General features: G+C 41.2%; 1 protein-coding gene across 2 annotated transcripts in view; it reads right to left on the reverse strand.

Moving 5' to 3' along the window:
- Positions 1 to 18,336, reverse strand: part of TDRD3 (tudor domain containing 3) — a 1,563,842-nt gene that overhangs the window by 591,240 nt on the left and 954,266 nt on the right. For both annotated transcript variants that reach the window (XM_044072885.1, XM_044072886.1), the window contains exon 9: positions 2,007 to 2,160. In XM_044072885.1, the coding sequence (XP_043928820.1) occupies positions 2,007 to 2,160 (154 nt within the window). The remainder of the gene's footprint in view (positions 1 to 2,006; positions 2,161 to 18,336) is intronic.

Here is an 18,336-nt window from a genome sequence, read left to right on the forward strand (position 1 = left end):
TTTACAATCCCCATTACACTTAAAAATACCTGCAAAAATGTACAGCATCTAAAAAAATAAATGCCACACAATTGCTACTATTTACGAAAAAAATCTTTACTTACAATTAACTTATTCTCTCCTCTTCCCCTCCACAAAGCACTTTTCTGAACATTAATGACATGAAGTAGGGCATATGCTTCAGAGTCCCCACAAGTGCAACAAATTCTGAAAAAGTCCAATATTTCCAGATTTTCTTGTTCTGTCATATTTCACAAATATAATTATTGTATTGTAATCCCATATTGTTACTGGTTTTATTACTGTTCATCTCTGAAATCCTGTCTCTGCTTCATTTCCAACTTACTCTCGATTCTTCTAGTCATCTCTCCTGCTCCCTTCTTTTTCTCAAACATTTTCCACTGAAATATTTGACAAGCTTTCACAGTACAGTCCCTCGGTGGTCTTTATTACCAGAAGGACAAGAAGCAGAATTTCCTTCTGTTTCACAGCTCACCTTTTGTTGGACAAACTTTTGTATTTCCTCCTTAGCATGTACTTCATCAAAAAATGATTTTGTCCCTCCTGGGAAGAATACCTTGAAGACAGTTGGGTACAGCAGTTTAAATCTCTCACGTGCATCTCAACATACCCTGAATAATGGAATAAATCTGTACACCAGACAGAACAGAAGAGAGTAATCATTCTCCACAAATACTCTGCCATCGCCCACTTTTAGTACTTTGCCCTTCTACCACCATTTTGTCAAAATCAACTCCTTCTACTGGTAGGATTGTATCTTTACTGTTAAAGGTCTAGGCTGCTTTCTTACAGCCACGTTTGGAGAATAAACCCAATGCGCCCTTTCAACTAACAATTCCTGCTGTGGAATACCAGTCCAGTTGCTAACTTGTGCGTTCATAAAATGAATGCAGTCTGTTCCTTCCATCTTCTCTAGTATAGCTGAAAATCTCAGGTTTTCCCTACGTGCTCTGTCCTCTAATTCTATTATATTTTGAAACATCTCTTCCTGAACTCTCATATTCAGTCAGCATTTTCTTTATTTCAACCTCTGATTTTTGAAGCTTTATCATCTCATCTGAATAGCTGTTTAAAGTTTCTTCCAATTTTTCCAGCCTTTTGTTTGTGTTAATATATTCCATCAGTGATTTGTTTATTTTAACAAGTTCTGTATGTAGTTGTCTTGTATTTTCCTGTAGGTTACTGAAGTCATGTCTGAAGGTTGCATTGCTTGTTGCTGAACAGCTGCAGAACTTTCCCCAGTCAGTGTTTCTTCCTCACTTTTTGTAGCTGATTTTTTTCCCATGTCTTCTATATTTTTTATTCCTGTCATCCAGGCAATGCACTTACTAGCCAGTTAATGAAATTTACCCATAAATACAAGTATACTGGCCTTCTCTGCTGAGTTTCTGTTTTCACACTGGGACAGCTAAAATAAGCTGTTACTCAATGTGCAGCCATCTTGGAAGTAGGTCAATCTTCAGTGAATCTTGACAGAGAAGAAATTCGGAAAGGAAACAGGTTAGGCGATACGGTTCTGTGTTGAAGCATATGTTATTACTTTCCTCTTGAAAGTCTTTACGGATATAGGTATTCACTTCATCTGACAGACAGCCTAACATATTTAGCTACATATGTGTCTGTATGACACTTTTTTGTAGATCTAAACTTTTGTTGAAGAGTTTAAGCAATTCTTGTCTGCACTTGTGTGTGAATTCTGCCTCCAGTGTACTAATCATATTTCACATCTTTGACTTAAAAAGTCACAAAAAAACACATTGATGGTAAAGAAAGATAATGAGAAAGGGTAATTGGTTCCCTTGTTCTACACCTACAACAGAAGGCAAATGTGATAATAAAACATAATAAAATTCTTCCTATATACACACTAATGCATTACAACAAATAAAAGGTAGAAACTGCTCCATTCATAACATGATACAAAACTCTGAGAACTATATACTTCATTTGAGTAATAGCATCTTCTGGTGCTAGAAAAATATTACCCCTTGATGCTGGAGCACTGGGTGTTTTCTGCTTGGTGCTGTGGAGGAGAAAATTTAATGCTGCTTCTAAATCACCATAATCCATCAATGCTTGCCTTGCTGCTTCTTTAGTAAACCCCATTTCTATGATGTACTTCAGGTCTCTCTCATCAACCTACAAGAGACATATCCAAAACAACATGTTATGCAATGTAGGACTGCCAACCCATTTAAAGTTACACAAACATACATACATATGCAGAAAACACTCTTAACTTCGCAAAGGTAAAAGTAACACAATGTCTAAATTCCAGAGCTTTGTAGACATTGTGACTGAGCTGAGCTCTTTCTCTGCCTAAGGAGTTTGATGTAATGCAGAGCTAAAAGGAAAAACTCACACCACTTTAAAGCTCTTTACTGGCCCAATTTAACTTTTATACATTTATCAGTGTGTGTGTACACACACACACACACACACACACACACACACATATATATATATATATATATATATATATATATATATATATAGGAGCGCTACAAAATCCTGAAAGCTCAAAATCCTGAAAGCTCAAAATCCTGAAAACACACAGGATATCAACACTTGCTATATTCCAGCACAAGTACATACAGAAACAAATAAAACAAAAACTATATTACTGTTCTCCAAGTATAATGCTACTTAAATATATCAACTCCAAGACTGCATTTAGTGTAGTGAAGTGCAATCTTGGAGTTGATATATTTAAGTAGCAGGGGGTGTGGGAGTGCAGCCCCCCACATGGTGGTGCAGGGGGTCTTGCCCCCTTGCATATATTTGAAGGGTAATATGTTTCTGTATGTACTTGTACTGGAATACAGTAAGTGTTGGTATTCTGTACGTTTTCAGGATTTTGAGTTTTCAGTATTTTCAGCTTTCAGGATTCTGTAGCGCTCTCATACACACACACACACATATATATATATATATATATATATATATAAACATGTATTTTATATAGATGTGAGGATACATTTTATATAAAATAGATTAGATATATATAAAAAAAAAAAATATATATATATATATATATATATATATATATATATATATATATATATATATATATATAAGTATGTATATGTATATATAAGAATGATTGCCTGCTACCGTCAGAGGACAATGAATATATGAAAGGGATGGAGGAGGCAACATATGCTACAGCAGTGAACTCCTCAAATATCTGCTGTCATTTTGATTTACTCAAACACGAGTATTTTGTCCATCGCACAGGCCACTACTGCAGTAGAAATCATTAGTAACTTAACTCATTCCCTCCAGGAGAGCTCTTTTGAGTGTGTACCTTTAACTCCCGGTGGGTGTGGCTTCAGCATTTAAAAAATGAAGTTATCACCTTACATTTTTAACAAATACCCATTGACAGAGGTCATATATCGATACAATTTTGTTTGCCATCATGTATGCTTCAAGATAAAATTTTCTGATACTTTGTATGTAACATGGCTTTGGAATTATTAATGCAAATATGAACAGGCGATATTTGACGCCTAGAGGCGCAGTAGGTGGTAACTGCAGAAACGCCTGGAGACGTCACTCAGCTGTAGGGTCCCCATGATGAAGGGGCTGTTATACAATGTCTTGCAGCACAATAGTGGCAAACCCTGCCCTACATACTAACTGATATGCTAGACAGCATATAGTGTTTGGAAAAGGTATGAACAGAAGTTGAAATTGTGGCTTCACAATTGCACTGGGTAGATACACTGTTGAACCTATGTTCACAGGCAGATATTAGGCAATAAGTTGTCAGACCATTAACAGCCTAGCCAAAACACTTAGCTCCAGGAGCTACCTCTTGCCTCAAGGAATGTTACACAAGACAGGCCCAGGGGGAATTTGTGAGCTCCTATCTAATTGCTTTGGTTAGTCTTGAATGCAGCTAGGGTACTACTTTGCTTAATATGTAGATGTAGTTTATTCCACAAGTGGAAAGTAAACTGGCATAAGAAACTATTGTGTCACCATGTCCTATAAATTAGTTGATAGAGAGTGAAGTCCTCTGTCCATGTGTTTGAGAAGCCAGTCTATTGAGGTGAGGTCTTTCATGGCCCTAAAGACTAAACATATCACCACAGGGGAGTCTACAGAAGACAACAGAGAGAGAGGGCAGCCAATCAGTCTGCATAACTAAGGGCCTTGAGGCTACTGACATTTTTGGATAGTAAACTCTGAGATCTCCCCACCTGAGATACATTTTTCTAACTACTTATCAAATATTCAGTAATGAAGCAGATAAAAAAATAAGCACAGTAGAAAAAAGATTTATTTGGTTTTGGATGAGATGACTTTGATTATTAACTGGGACTGAGAAAAAGATTTCCTACCTACACTGGAGACATCATGATCAAAGGAGAAGGACTTCTAGATCTCTCATGACAGTGTCCTTTTTAAAGGGTATGGTATCCAAGTAGCAAGAGAAATTATTTCTTTAATCTAAGTCCACTAAATATATTAGTGCATTTTTGGAGATTTAGTTTGAGGTAACCTTCCTTACACCAGTTGTTGGCATAATCCGGCCCATCGCGAAGCACCTTCACTTCACTTCAGTGGTTGTTTTATTCCCTAGTTTACAGTCACTGAGATAATCCCATTATTATACTATCAAAGCAACAACCACTATTATAATTGCACAACTAGCTAGCCATTTGTACAAGACTTTTATAGAAACAGGTTTACCCTCCTTTATAGACAAAAGAGATGTGAAAACTGATCTCTCTCTGCTCCATTTCTTTAGTTAGAGCAATACAGTACCATTCTTTGCCCTCTGTCCTGAGGGTTAGGACAGAAATGGAATATACACATTTTGGTTCATTGCTAGCTCTTAGACAACTTTCCTTATGGAAGACTGTACATGACATCTAACATGTAAAGGGCCTATAATTCAGATATTTTTCTAGGCAAAGTGATAGCCATCAAAAACAAAGTTATCCAGGATGAAACTTGAGGTTCACTGAAGAGACTGCCTTGAAAGGGATCAGGTTAAGCACAGATAACGAGAAAATCCCATGGAGAAGACACTAGACTGCCTTGAAAGGGATCAGGTTAAGCACAGATAAGAGAAAATCCCATGGAGAGGAAAAGTACAGTTTTGTACCTACCATAAATGTAGATGTTAGAGTGTTCACACTGCTGCAGTCATTACACTTGGGTTATCCTGCCATCAGGCAGTCCCGCAGTCGGCCCGAGTTCCAAAGTCTTGGTCCGGCGTCAGTTGCGGTCACTTCTTCCCTGACGTCAGTGCAACAGGGGTATAAAAGAGGCAGCCAACGCCATTTTCTTCAGTTATTCTTGCCCCAGATGTCAGGTGTCCCCAAATAGGAAGGCAATACATAATCCTAAGTAAAATACATAAGTAGAAAACAATAGCTACAGCTGTAAGCAAATACACCATATAGAAATACATCATATAGATTGTATAAAAAGGAGGTATAGATAAAACCCAGGTAAGAAGAGGGGATGGTGGGAGTGTAACCTGGACTGCAGCAGTGTGAACACTCGAACATCTACATTTATGGTAGGTACAAAACTGTACTATGTTCATCGTGTTACACTGCTGCAGTCATCACACTTGGGTTGAATCCCAAAGCTAAGGCTGGGCGGTTGGTACTAAACAAGGTTTGGAGAAGCTAGTAGGCCCTGCAGAACTGCAGTGGCAAAGCCAGCTCTAGTTTTTGAGTATAGAGGTAAGTGGTAGTGCTTGGTGAAGGTGTGCACTGAACTCCAAGTTGCAGCCTCCAAAATATCCTTGATTGGTACCCCTCTGAGGAAGGCTGCTGATGTTGCTGTAGCCCTGGTGGAATGGGGCCTAATGCTACCAGGTACAGGTTTCCCATGGTGTGTGTAGCAGAAACAGATACAATGTCCTATCCATTTTGAAATGGTCTGATTTGAGATAGCCTTTCCTTGTGACCCTGCATCATAGGATACAAAGAGTTGGTCAGATTTTCTGAAAGCCTTAGTTTTATCCAAGTAGAAAGAGTTGTCTGTGAATGTCCAAAGAGTGTACGAGCCTTTCCCCTTTATTCTGGGGGTTTGGATAAAAGGTGGGTAAATGAATGGTTTGGTTTAGAGCCACACTGGATACCACCTTTGGCATAAAGGAGGGGTTAGTTCGTAAAGAAACTCTGTCTTGATGAAAAATGATGAAAGGCTCCACTGCCATTAGGGCCTGTAGCTCAGAGACTCTTCGTGCTGAAGTTATTGCTAGCAGCAGGGCAGTTTTCCATGATAAAAATTGTAAATGGGCTGTAAAAGCTGGTTTGAAGGGCGGTAGTGTAAACTTTTCCAAAAAAAAATTGAGGTCCCAAGTTGTTGTTGGTGCTCTCCGGGGCGGTCTTATGTTCTTAGCCCCCCTGAGGAACTGTCTTAGTAATGGATGTGAAAATATAGGAGGAGCCGTGTTGTAATGAGCTGAAATAGCTGAAGCGTGGATCTTAACAGATGAAAAGGAAAGGCCTTTGTGCAACATCTCAGTCAAATATTGCAGAATCTGAGGAATATTTGGGACAAGAGGATTTTGGCCTTTAGCCTTGTTCCAGGCACAGAATCTTTTCCATTTGTTTGAGTAGGTTTTCCTGGTGCTGGGTCTCCTGGCCTCCAGAATGACATCCATAACAGCTTTAGAGAGAAGTGTTGAGTGGTTGTTTAGGTAATCTGCCATGCAGCCAGATTTAAAGTCTTGAGCTGGCTGTGTAGAATCTGATTGTTTTGCTGAGTCAGCAGGTGAGGAATTTGAGGTAAAATCCATGGTGGGCCTTGAGCCATGTTCCTTAATATTGGGTACCAGTGTTGGCTTGGCCAGTCTGGAGCAAAGAGTATCATTTGTGGCCTCTCTAATCTGGCTTTTAGCAGCACCTTTGCCAGAAGAGGCAGTGGAGGAAAGGCATACACTGTTAATGTTTTCCAACTGAATGAGAGGGCATCCACTTTCCAAGCTAGTGTGTGGTATGTCCTTGTGCAAAATTTCCGTAGATGGTAGTTTTGGGGGGAGGCAAACAGATCTATGTCTGGGGTCCCCCATTTTTGAGTTATCATTGTGAATACTTGTGGATCTAGTTTCCACTCGTGAGGGTCCATGATATTTCTGCTTAGTTCGTCTGCCAATGTATTTTTCTTTCCTGGCAGGAATTGTGCTTGTAGTTGAACTTGGTAGGTCAGTGCTGTGTTCCACAAGGTCATTGCTTGCCTGCATAGGGGGTAGGAATGTGTGCCCCCCTTGTTTGTTTATGTACCACATCACTGTGGTGTTGTCCGTCTTTATTAGAAGTTGTCCTGGATGTAGGAGGTCCTTGAAAGCTGTTAGGGCATTTTGTACAGCTAGCATCTCTTTTTGATTGATGTGGAGATGCATTTGATCTGCAGACCATTTGCCCTGAATACACTGTCCTGCCATGTGTGTTCCCAGGTGTAATCCGATGCATCTGTTATTGTTTGCCTGGCTGTGGGTAAGGTGAAAGGCTGACCCTTGTTGAGGTGACATGCCTGAGCCCACCATAGAAACTCCTGTTGAAGGCAGGGAATGAGTGGTATTATTGTTTCCAAGCTGTGGCTGTGAGTCCATATGCTTTTCAGGTACCACTGTAATTTCCTCATATGCAGTTTTGCATATGGTATTAGTAGAATGCAAGATTCCATGAATCCCAAGGCCTGCAGAATTTTTCTTGCAGGGAGTTGGGTCTTTGTTGCCATCATTTTGAAGTATTGAGTCAGTTGTCCTTGCTTGTCTGGCGTGAGATAAGCCATCTGGGCCATTGTATTTAAGCTGGCACCCAGGAATATTGTGTCTTGTGAGGGCACTAGTTTTGACTTATTTTCGTTTACTGTGTACCCTAGGCAACTTAGTAGGTTTTTACAAACACTAGATGTTTTAAAAGAATGTCCTTGCTTTCTGCTTGAATAAGGCAGTCGTGCAGGTATGGATATATTTGAATTCCTCTTTGTCTGCAGTATGCAATTACTGGTGCCAGGCATTTTGTGAAGACCCTGGGTACAGTAGATAAGCCAAAGGGCAGTGCAGAGAATTGGTAATGAGTTGAACCTGCTATAAATCGGAGGTATCTTCTGCAATTTTGTCTGATAGGGTCATGCAGGTATGCCTCCTTGAGGTCCAACGTTACTAGCCAAGCCTTCTTGCCCAGCATGGGAAGAAGTTGCGGTAGTGTGAGCATCTTGAATTTGGGTACTTCCAGGTATGTGTTTAGAATTGAAAGATCCAGAATGGGTCTCCAGGCTTTGCCCTTTCGGGGAACCAGAAAGAGTCTTGAGTAAAATCCTTGTCCTTGTTCCTGTGTAGGAACCTGTTGAATGGCTCTCATGTCCATGAGTGCTGTAATTTGTCTTTGAGCCTTTGCCCATTGATTTGGTGGCAGGGTTGGCATTCATTTTATCCTTGGTAAAGTGTGAAAGTGGAACCTGTATCCTCAAGATACAGTATTTAGGACCCATTTGTCTTTTGTGATGATGTGCCAATTGCCTGCAAAAAGTGCAAGTTTTCCTCCCAAGGGAGCTGTCAAGAGGGATTTGCTTGGCAGTCTGAGGGGTAAGTCATTGTGATTGTCTTCTGATAGTTTGAGACCTGTCTTCCCCTCCTTTCTGGGTTGTGGCACCCCATTGTCGAGGTTTGTAACAGCCTTGTGGCTGACCTCTGCCCCTTGGGCGTCTGTATTTGCCCCTCTGTGGTCTGTCAGAAGTTGGAAAGGACCAGTTTTTGGTTGGCCAATTTCTGCTGCAGCGAGGGGGTTGAACCTGTAAAGAATCCTTGACCGTCTGCATAGATTTTGCCTTATCCTCCATTTTCTTTAAAACCTCTTCTGCTTTCACACCAAATAAAACATCCTGCTGTAAAGGTGCATCCAATAACTTTGCTTTAACATGATCAGGTAAAATTTGTTCTTTTAACCAAGCATGCCTACGAATGACAGACCCTGTTACCGCTGCTCTACAAGAAGCTTCCAATGAATCAAATCCACATTGCAAAGTATGTTTTCCCACTTGTTCTGCTGCATTCAACAAATCTTGCATTTCCTTGTAATCAGGCTGCTCATTATGTGTGATCATTTTTTGTTTTAATTGAGACATCAAATATTGTTGATATTTCAGCATGTGAAACTGGCAATTTAAGGCCCTCATAGCTAGAGTAGCTGAGGTATATAATTTCTTTCCCCATCTGTCTAGTGCTCTAGAATCCCTTTCAGTGGGTACAGGATTTTTAGCAATAGAGGCCTTAACTCCTTTGGGACCCTGGGAAATGGTTTCTGGGTCAGCAACCGGGCTTTTATATAGGAATTTGTGTGAGTCAGGGACTCTGTGGTATCTGTCTGGTTTGGCTGGTGCAGGAGGTAATGAATCTGGGTTAAGGCTAGATTCTGAATAAACATCATCCACAATGTCTAACACAGGTGGAACAGCAAGAGGTCTGTGCTGGGGTAGTAAAAGGAACTCTCGGAGCCTTTTCTTAGAATCAGAGTAATCCTGGCCTTCCCAGTGGAAATGTTCCCTCATGGTATGTAATGTTTCCCCAAAGGAGAAATCTTCTGGGGGAGATGCTGAAGGAATAGACTCTTCAGCATCAGAGTCTTCATAAGGGGGAAAAGAGTATTACTGTTCCTCAGCAGAATCTAAGAAAATGGAAACCTGGTCAGACGAAGCGTAGTCCTCCTCCTAACTAGGCCTTTTGTCAGGAGGGGGATGGGAACCCCTGATTAGGGTAATTAAGTCTTCAGCCATCTTAAGCATCTGTTTCTTAGGCATGGGGCCTTGTACTGGAGACTGCTGTACAGGCTTCCTTACTTTTAAAGGAGTTTTCAGCTTTGCATAGGATTTAATAGTAAGTGTAGTCGGTCTGAAGACACCTTCAGCAACTGAAGACCTTTCAACTACACCGGAATCCCCTTCAGCCATGGAGTCGGAAGGGCCTAGAGATAAAGGCTGTGGAGGCCCAGCAATCTCCGTTTGGGAGTTGGATGCAGCCTGGGGTTCTAAATCAGCGGTCGTTAGGGGCTGCATAGCTGCTTCACTGAAATCCGGAGAACCGGCGACTGGCCTAGCAGAGGTCTCAGTGTCTGGTTTTAGCCTCACCTGCCTGCCCTTATCTTTGCGCTTTTTATGCATCCTGGTCATCGGTTGCTCCGATGGCATGGTATAATTAAATTTTCTACCAAAATAATGTTGGGCGAAATCAAACCGACGTTTAATAGTTCGCTTGTTAAACCTAGCACAAAACCGACAACCTGTGACGTCGTGGTCTGTGCCTAGGCAAAGAATACAATAAGAATGAAAATCCTTATGAGGTATTTGCTTCCCACAAGAAATGCAATTATTAACTTTTTCTGACATCGTATGAGGCAAGAAAAGGCTCCCCAACGGGGTACTTAGCTTTACTGAAGACTTCGGTCTGAAATTCGATTTGAAAATCTCAGGAGTCGGCCGACCGGCACTAGCGAACTGCTTCTGCTTCGGGCACTGCGCGGCAAGAAAGACTGAAGAAAATGGCGTTGGCTGCCTCTTTTATACCCGTCGCACTGATGTCAGGGAAGAAGTGACCGCAACCGACACCGGACCAAGACTTTGGAACTCGGGCCGACTGCGGGACCACCTGACGGCAGGATAACCCAAGTGTGATGACTGCAGCAGTGTAACACGATGAACATCTAGACTTTTAAGAGTTTCAAGTGCAAACTCTTTTACTGAAATGGTCAACTAGAGCATAAAAGAATAATGGAAGAGCCAAACAATGACATACAGCAGTGGCTGAATGGTTTACCTTACTGCATGCAAGTGAAAGGCCTCCACTGAAAGGAGTTGTGCTACAAAAATAAAGGACCCAAGGCCCTCTGACTTATGTTAGGATTATAACCCTGGAAGCACATGACCAGAATACTGTCTACTTGACTGAATTTAACTACCTAATGCCATGTTCCCTATACTCATAAAGGGTGCACAGCAATTCCATTGACAAATGGTACATAAAAGCTATCAGGTTAAGAGGACTCAGGCTTAGAGAATGAGACTCTTCTCACTGGGGTGCATCAGAACCCTTTTGTCCTGGGTTGGAAGGTGCATTTCAGCAGAATCAGCAATGCATCTTCCTTTCTATTGTTATCGACTGGGAGAAAGTTGCAGTTGCATAAGTAAAGTTACCATAATAGTAGAAGCTCTAATAAATCATTGTTGCAGTAGACTAAGCTATATGGGTTTCACCACTGTGACTGGCCAACTTCATAAAGCTAAGAGCAGTTTCCTTGTACTCCAACTGTCAGGACCTCGAGCAGAGCTCCATAAAAGGACAGATGGAGCACAAAAAGCTTCACAGCACATTTTGCCCAGGAGGGAGGTAAGAACCCTGAAGGACAATGTTAGGAAACAAACCAAACAGTAACTACATACAAAAAAGGGTGGCCATATCCACACTAACATCTCCAAAAATACAAGCAAAAATGGGGGCGGGTAGGAAGGATGGAAGGTCACTGCAGAAGTGATCTATTACAACATCTACTGTTATAGTAAATTTACTTACATAATTTTACAATATTCAGGCATACAATGCTGTTGCAGTAGCGCAAGCTATACGAGTAGATTATCACAGCATAGAGAAGAAAAAAAAATCACAGGCTAATAAACGAAGACTTCAGGAGACTCTGGAGAACAGTCCTAGCAAAATCTGTCCTGGACCTGGAAAAGAAACCCATTTTGTACTACTTTATAAAAGTGTTGCGGCCTCCAGCACATTTTTACATTTCAACCCTTTCCAAAAAGCCAATGAAGAAGCCTAAGTCCTTGTGGAACAGGTTGTAACTCTGCCTGGAAATGGCTTATTACAGTCAGTATGAAAAAGGACAATAGCATGAGAAAATCATCTGGAAATGGTCTGTTTTGACAGTGGCTGTCCTTTCCTCTTTCTTGAAGGTTTGGGTTTTGTCTAGGTATATCTGTGCTGCCTGTGGACATCTAGAACGTGAAGGATACCTCGAGGTTGGGCAAACGTCCACTGAAGATGAGAAGAAGGAACTGTGGCTTGTAATTTTAGAAGGGCCTAGGGGGATTTTGCAAATTTAGTGAGGGAGGAACTCTCAGGTTCTCTACAAGAATTATGCCAGGGTTCAGAACGTTCTAGGTTTTTCCAGATAAGGCTACTCTGTTAAAAAGAAACAGAAAACAAAACGTCTTGCTCCTATTACTAAGGACTCAGAAAGGAGTGGCAAAATTTTAACAAAAAAAGGTCTTTTTAAAGTTCTCATGGCTTTGAAATCTCCTCAGGGGTTGTCAGTCCCTTCTCCTGTAGGGATTCGCTCTAGGACTAGGGAAGGCTACTACTACTGATGAAGAAGATTTAGATTCTGGGGAGACGTCTTTAGCTTATTCTACACACATTCATTTTCCTCTTGCTTTGGGTTCTAATGAGCAGGACGCATTTTCCCAAAATTCCCCAGTGGGAGAACTTTCTTTTAGGGATACTATTCTTAAAATGTTGGAACACTAAGGGAGAAAGCTCTCAGATGTCAGAGGTTGAAAAAAGATATTTACAATCTCCTCCAGATGGATTCTCCTAGACCTTCTGCAGTGCCTCCTATTCAAGGCCCTATTAGGCACTTTCACATCAGATTCTCAAGCCTGAGTCTCAACCTCCTGCTCCTAAAAAGCCGGAAAGATTTTTTAAGCTTCCTGAGAATCAGAAGTTTCTTTACAAGAATCACTCAGCAGACACTACTATTACTTCCCTATCGACTAACAAACCCAAAAACTTCTCACTTCTTCAAAACTCTTGCCATCTGACACGGCTAGAAGAACCATGGACAGATATGGCAAAGATCGTATATACCTCTTCTAGCTTTGCTTTTAAGGCCATCAATTATCAGACACATATGACCAGATATGCACTTTCCTTTCTTTCCAAAATGGGGGGAGTTCTAGCTGATATGCCAGAGTCTGATAAGACTTCAGCTCTTTCTTTGGTCAGTTCTGCTTCCTAATTAGCTAGACATTCAATTAAGAGCAGCTACAATGCTGCTGATGCCTGACATAAGGCGGCTGTGTCAGTGCTAGTCATTAAAAGGTATTTCTGGCTTTGGATTCGATCACTTCCAAGGATGTAAATGCAAAATTATTGGATTCTCAAGATAACCAGAACTTGTTTGGCTCTGCTGCTGCAAATCTCTTAAGTGCTCAAGACAATGGTAAGGTAATGCTAGATTTTAAAAAGATTTTTCTTTTCCCCTGTTACTAAGTATCAAAGAACTATTTCTCTAATGTGGGTCCCTTTGTGAGGAAATACCTAAAACAGCCTTTAAAGGTAAAAGATCACCTACATTTTTTTCTCAGAAAAAACAAGTTACAACTCTACAGGGCAAAAATCTTCCTTTCAGAACAGGCCTGCTTCCATTTGGCTGTTTTCCTCTTATCCTCAGTCAGATTCCTCTTTCTCAAACATTGCCTCTGTCCTTACCCATTTGGTAGAAGATTACAACAGACAAATGGGTTCTTTAAAATTCACCACAGCTACCATATGGTATGGAAGTCCTACCTCCCTTTTCAGTCATCCCTCAACCTCCTCCTTGCCAGTTACCTCATTTTCCACTTGTACTTCAAGCCCTGTTGTCTCAAGGTACTATTCAACCACAGTCTCTTTGCCAGAAGTGCAAGTTTCCATTCTAGGATGTTTTTGGTTCCCATGAAGGAAGGTACTTGAAGGCCCAATTCTAGATCTCTCCTTTCTCTTCTGAAAGTTCCCTCTTTCAACATGTTGAGTGTTCAGTCACTACTTCGAATGCTTCTACCTCAGACCTTTCTGGTTTCTCTGAACCTGAAGGATGACTATTTCCATATTCTAATTTAACCTCTTTTCAGGAAGTTTTTACCATTCTCTGTATCTTCTTTATATTATCAGTTCACTGCTTTGTCATTTGGTATATCTACAGCCCTGAGGTTACTTACCAAATGCCTAACCCCATCACAGGCTTTTGCAAACTTCATGGTGTCCAGATTTTCCTTACCTGGACATCCCTCTCCTTCAAGCCCCATCTCAGCAGACTCTTCTACAGGACTTGGAATTCACAATATTTCTTCTTCGCAGGGTAGACTTCACTCTCAATCTAAAGAAATCAGTCCTGCCGCTTTTCCAGGATGAAGTTTCAAAGATTCAGACTCTTACTGTAAAAGCTTATTTTCTACCTCCCAAGGTCCTCTCTTTGATAGCTTTCTTTCCATTCCAGTCTTCTGCAAAAGAACTCAGCATGAGAGTTTCTAAGAGCCCTGGGGTTCACGGCATCTACTATCCATATGTTTCTCTTCGACAGACTTCACATGAGGAAATTCCAGTGGTACTCATCCCCTACACTTCTGAATTTTCCTCTTGCCTGGAATTTCTTTGATGGCTCAACTAGATATCTCTGAATACAGGTATGCCCTTTCTGACCCCTCCCCCAGGAGCTGTTTTGAGATGGTTCAGGGAGTCTGGTCTCCTCAGCTGGTGAAAAAGCTTATCAACTTCAAGGAAAAGAAAGCACCGATACTGCCTCTTCACACCCTGTATTACCGCTGGTTTCCAGGACTGCTCAGGGTCTTTATGAACAACAGCACTCTTATGTGGTATAGAAAAAACCTGGGGGGTGACAAAGTTTTACCTCCTTGGCCTATTAGCCCTCATGGCATAATATTGCCATACGCAATCAGTTAATTCTTGAGGCCGTCTATATTTCCTCAGAAAGCAATGTAGTAGCAGACAATCTGAGCAGATCCATGGCAGAACAACATGAATGGATGTTACATAGAGAGGTCTTCCTGGACATTATTCATCAGTCGGGTTCCTTATGTGAATTTATTTGCTTCCTCTCTGACCAGTCAACTCCATAACCTCTGTTTCAGATAGCAAAGTCCTCTGGCTTGGAAACTGGATGTTATGTCTTTCTCTTCAAAAGGAATGTTCCTGATGCATGCATTCCTCCCTCTTCCTCTGTTGCCAAAGGTCCTACACATGATCATGCTGGACAAGCCCAAAATTCTGTTGATGACCCCCCTTTGGATCAGACAGCACTGGCTTCCCTTTTTCACATGGCCAGGGGCAATCATCACAAATTACCTCAAAGGATGGATTTATTCACACAAGGACAAGTGCTCTCCAATTCACACTCATCTTTTCACCTAACAGTTCCCTCTCTGGGTGATATGGTTTTGATTCCTTTTAGACACCTTTTTACCTGAGGATATGCTTCAGGTTTTGCAGAAGGCAAGAAAATCTAAACTTTGTGTGAGATGCTCAATTCTGGCCTGGCACAGTCCTCTGTTAAAGTTTACTTGTCAGCCATTTCTGCCTGTCTGTCTCTGGATCTACCACTTTCTTCTAGATATGAGGTCAAACAGTTTCAAAAAGATGTACTTCACTTTAGGTCTCTAAGAAAACTCATTCTTCCTTCTTGGGACCTGAACTACATTATTGAAAAGTTGACTTAGCCACCTTCTGAACCAGTAGCTACTTCAACTTTGAAACAGTATACATGGAAAACTGTCTTAGTAGCCTTAACTTCTGCCAAAGGATTCTCTGAAGTTCATGCTATTATGACCATCCCTCCTTTTCTATTCTTCTACAGAGATAAGGTGTCTCTTTGAACCAGTCCGACATTTATGCCTAAGGTCGTCAATGATGTGTCTTTGAATCAGACTGCCCACTGTCCCTCCTTTTTCTGCTCCATAAAATACAAGTAAGAGGCCTCTCCATTCTTTGAATTTGCATGCACAGCTCAAATATTACCTAGATATGACTAAAGATGTTAGAAAATGCATTTTTACTATTGATTTAACATTTGTTTACCAGGAAGTCTGACTGGTACACAGCCTATTTTCAGTGGAGGCCTGAGAAGAAACACTCCAGATGCATGTCTTGAATGTGGGAGGAAACCGGAGCACCCAGAAGAAACCCATGTGAACCCAGGGAGGACATGCAGACTCAACAGAGAAGGCACCCAGCAGAGAATTGAACCAGAGAACCTCTTGCTGTGAGGTGACAATGTTAACCACTGCGCCACCTAAAATGAAGTACACCTTTTTGAAACTGTTTAACCTCAAATCTAGTAGAAATTGGTAGATCCAGAGGCAGACAGGCAGAAATGGCTGATCAACTTATTATTACTTTTTAAGACAAGAAATTGGGTTTGGCAGTCTCCAAGCAAAAATGTCTTATTGGATTTCTAAAGCCATTCCCTTTTGTTACTCTTTTCAAGGGGAAACCGCTTTCTATCTTTGTTCAAGCTCATTCTACTCTGGCAACTCTCTCTTCTGGTGCTTTTTTTAAGGTGCTCGAGGCTAGGTCCAATCTGGAAGCTGCCATTTGGCCTTCTGTGCATTCTTTTAGTTAGCAGTAGAAGGTAGATGCATTTTCAATGGCTAGAGCAAGTTTTGCTAGCTTCATACTCCAAGTTTATTTGGAGAGTTACTCAGTTACTTCTTCCTCCCATTCTTTTACAATACCTTTAGTACTTTCCCTATAGAAAGGAATACTGCAACAGTAATTAAAGAAAGACATAGTACAGTTGTGCAAGAACTTACCATAACAGCAGATGTCTTACTTATCACTTCGGCAGTATTCAGCCCTCCCTTCCTCCCACTCTTTGTTCTTTTTTTTTTTTTTCCTCTGGTTGAGAGGATGACTTTTCTTTTTTCTGGATGTACATGTACCATGCTCCTTTTGTTCACTTTTGCTGCTCCTGCTCTTCAGGGGCAATTCAACTCTGATGGTTTTGTGACTGTACATCACTTGCATCTCTTATACTTCCGATGTAGGACATGCATCTAATATACAGCTCATGAAAGGGCCCAGGCTTTGGTATACTGACCAGATACATGGCGACCCTTGGTGGGATATCCCTATAGTAAGGAATACTACAACAGTGATAAGCAGGAAATCTGCTGCAACAGTAGGTTCTTACACAGTTGTAATTTCCCTCTGGAGATAATGGCATTTGTGGCCCCAGGCTTATCCTTAGGTTTTGCTCATCATTCTTTCCTGAATTATCCCTACTTTCTTTTACCCAATTTTTCTCTTGCTTAGGCTAAAAGGATGCCAAGCTAGGCCCTTCCTACTGCATTTGGGTATCTGGGCTTGAAAAACTGATTCACAGACTAAATGGTTCTGCTTTTTCTTCTCCAATTTCCTGAAGATGCCTTCAGCAACAGGTTCTTATCTAGGACTGCACTAAGGAGTTTTGTCTTTGCGTAATCTTGTAGGGGCAGAGTCCTCAACTAAATATGTCTCCAAATTCCAGACCCTGCAAATGATGTCCTACATGATGCATTCACACCTCCCAACTGTACCGAATTACTCGTTTTTTTACCGAGTTTTTGGGTACAAATACTGGGGTGCCAGGATTTCCAACTTTTTCCAGATTTTTTCATTTTTTCCCCATTTTTTTATTTTGAGCTGACATCACATGCGCGATGATGTCAGCTGCGTCAGGGCTACCACCCTGTCGGAATTGAGCTCAATGGCTCCAATGCACATTTCCGGCTGGCTTGAATGCATCCGAGATCTGCAAGTGTGAGCGGGTTAATCAAACGAGCAGTTATTCGCTTCGGACAATCTGCAGGGAAATAAATGAGCAGTTATTCACTTCGGAATTGAGCTTCAATGCACAGGAGTGTGAGTGCTTTATTTGAAATGGACTCTTGGCTCTTGCGAGCGCTTCTGCAGGAATTAGGCAGCATTGAAATGGATTCTTTTCTTGGCAACATTCTGGTAGGAAACATATTATTCTGTGAATGAAGAGGTGTGTGTGTGTGTGTGTGTGTGTGTGTGTAATTAGTGGTACATTGCAAAGTGAACACCAGGAAGTTGATTCCCCAGTTGGGAGAATGCTCATGGAGTAGAGCAAGAACAGCTCAAAGACTTGTGATTTCTTGCAAGTGGATGGCCCATTCAGGGTCTTTCACTTATTTAACCTGAAGGAACAGATTAGGCAAAGCCTTTTTCTAATGTTTGGATTAAAACTTAGTCAAGGCCTTTGTTTTACAGTTTGTTTGCTGGAAGGACTTTGTGGGTCTTTATGAAGTAAAGTATCTAGCATTACTGCTGTAAACAGAGTAAATATTTTTGGAACTAATTGTGAAAAGCCAACTGAGTTATATGGAAGTTTGCATACAGGCAGTTTGGCCAAGGATTAATCCAAATAACCTTGATATTCCTCTATTGACAAGTGCATGGACTGTTTGAGCTGAATTTTTCTGTAGCATGAGCAAGCCATAGATGTTTTGCTGCTGTTACCTGCTGTGTTTTCATGGATATGATAATAATTTGGTTTCCTGTTG

The sequence above is a fragment of the Protopterus annectens genome, chromosome 5.part1 (assembly GCF_019279795.1).
Source record: "Protopterus annectens isolate FY-2018-M chromosome 5.part1, PAN1.0, whole genome shotgun sequence".
NCBI lineage: Eukaryota > Metazoa > Chordata > Ceratodontiformes > Protopteridae > Protopterus > Protopterus annectens.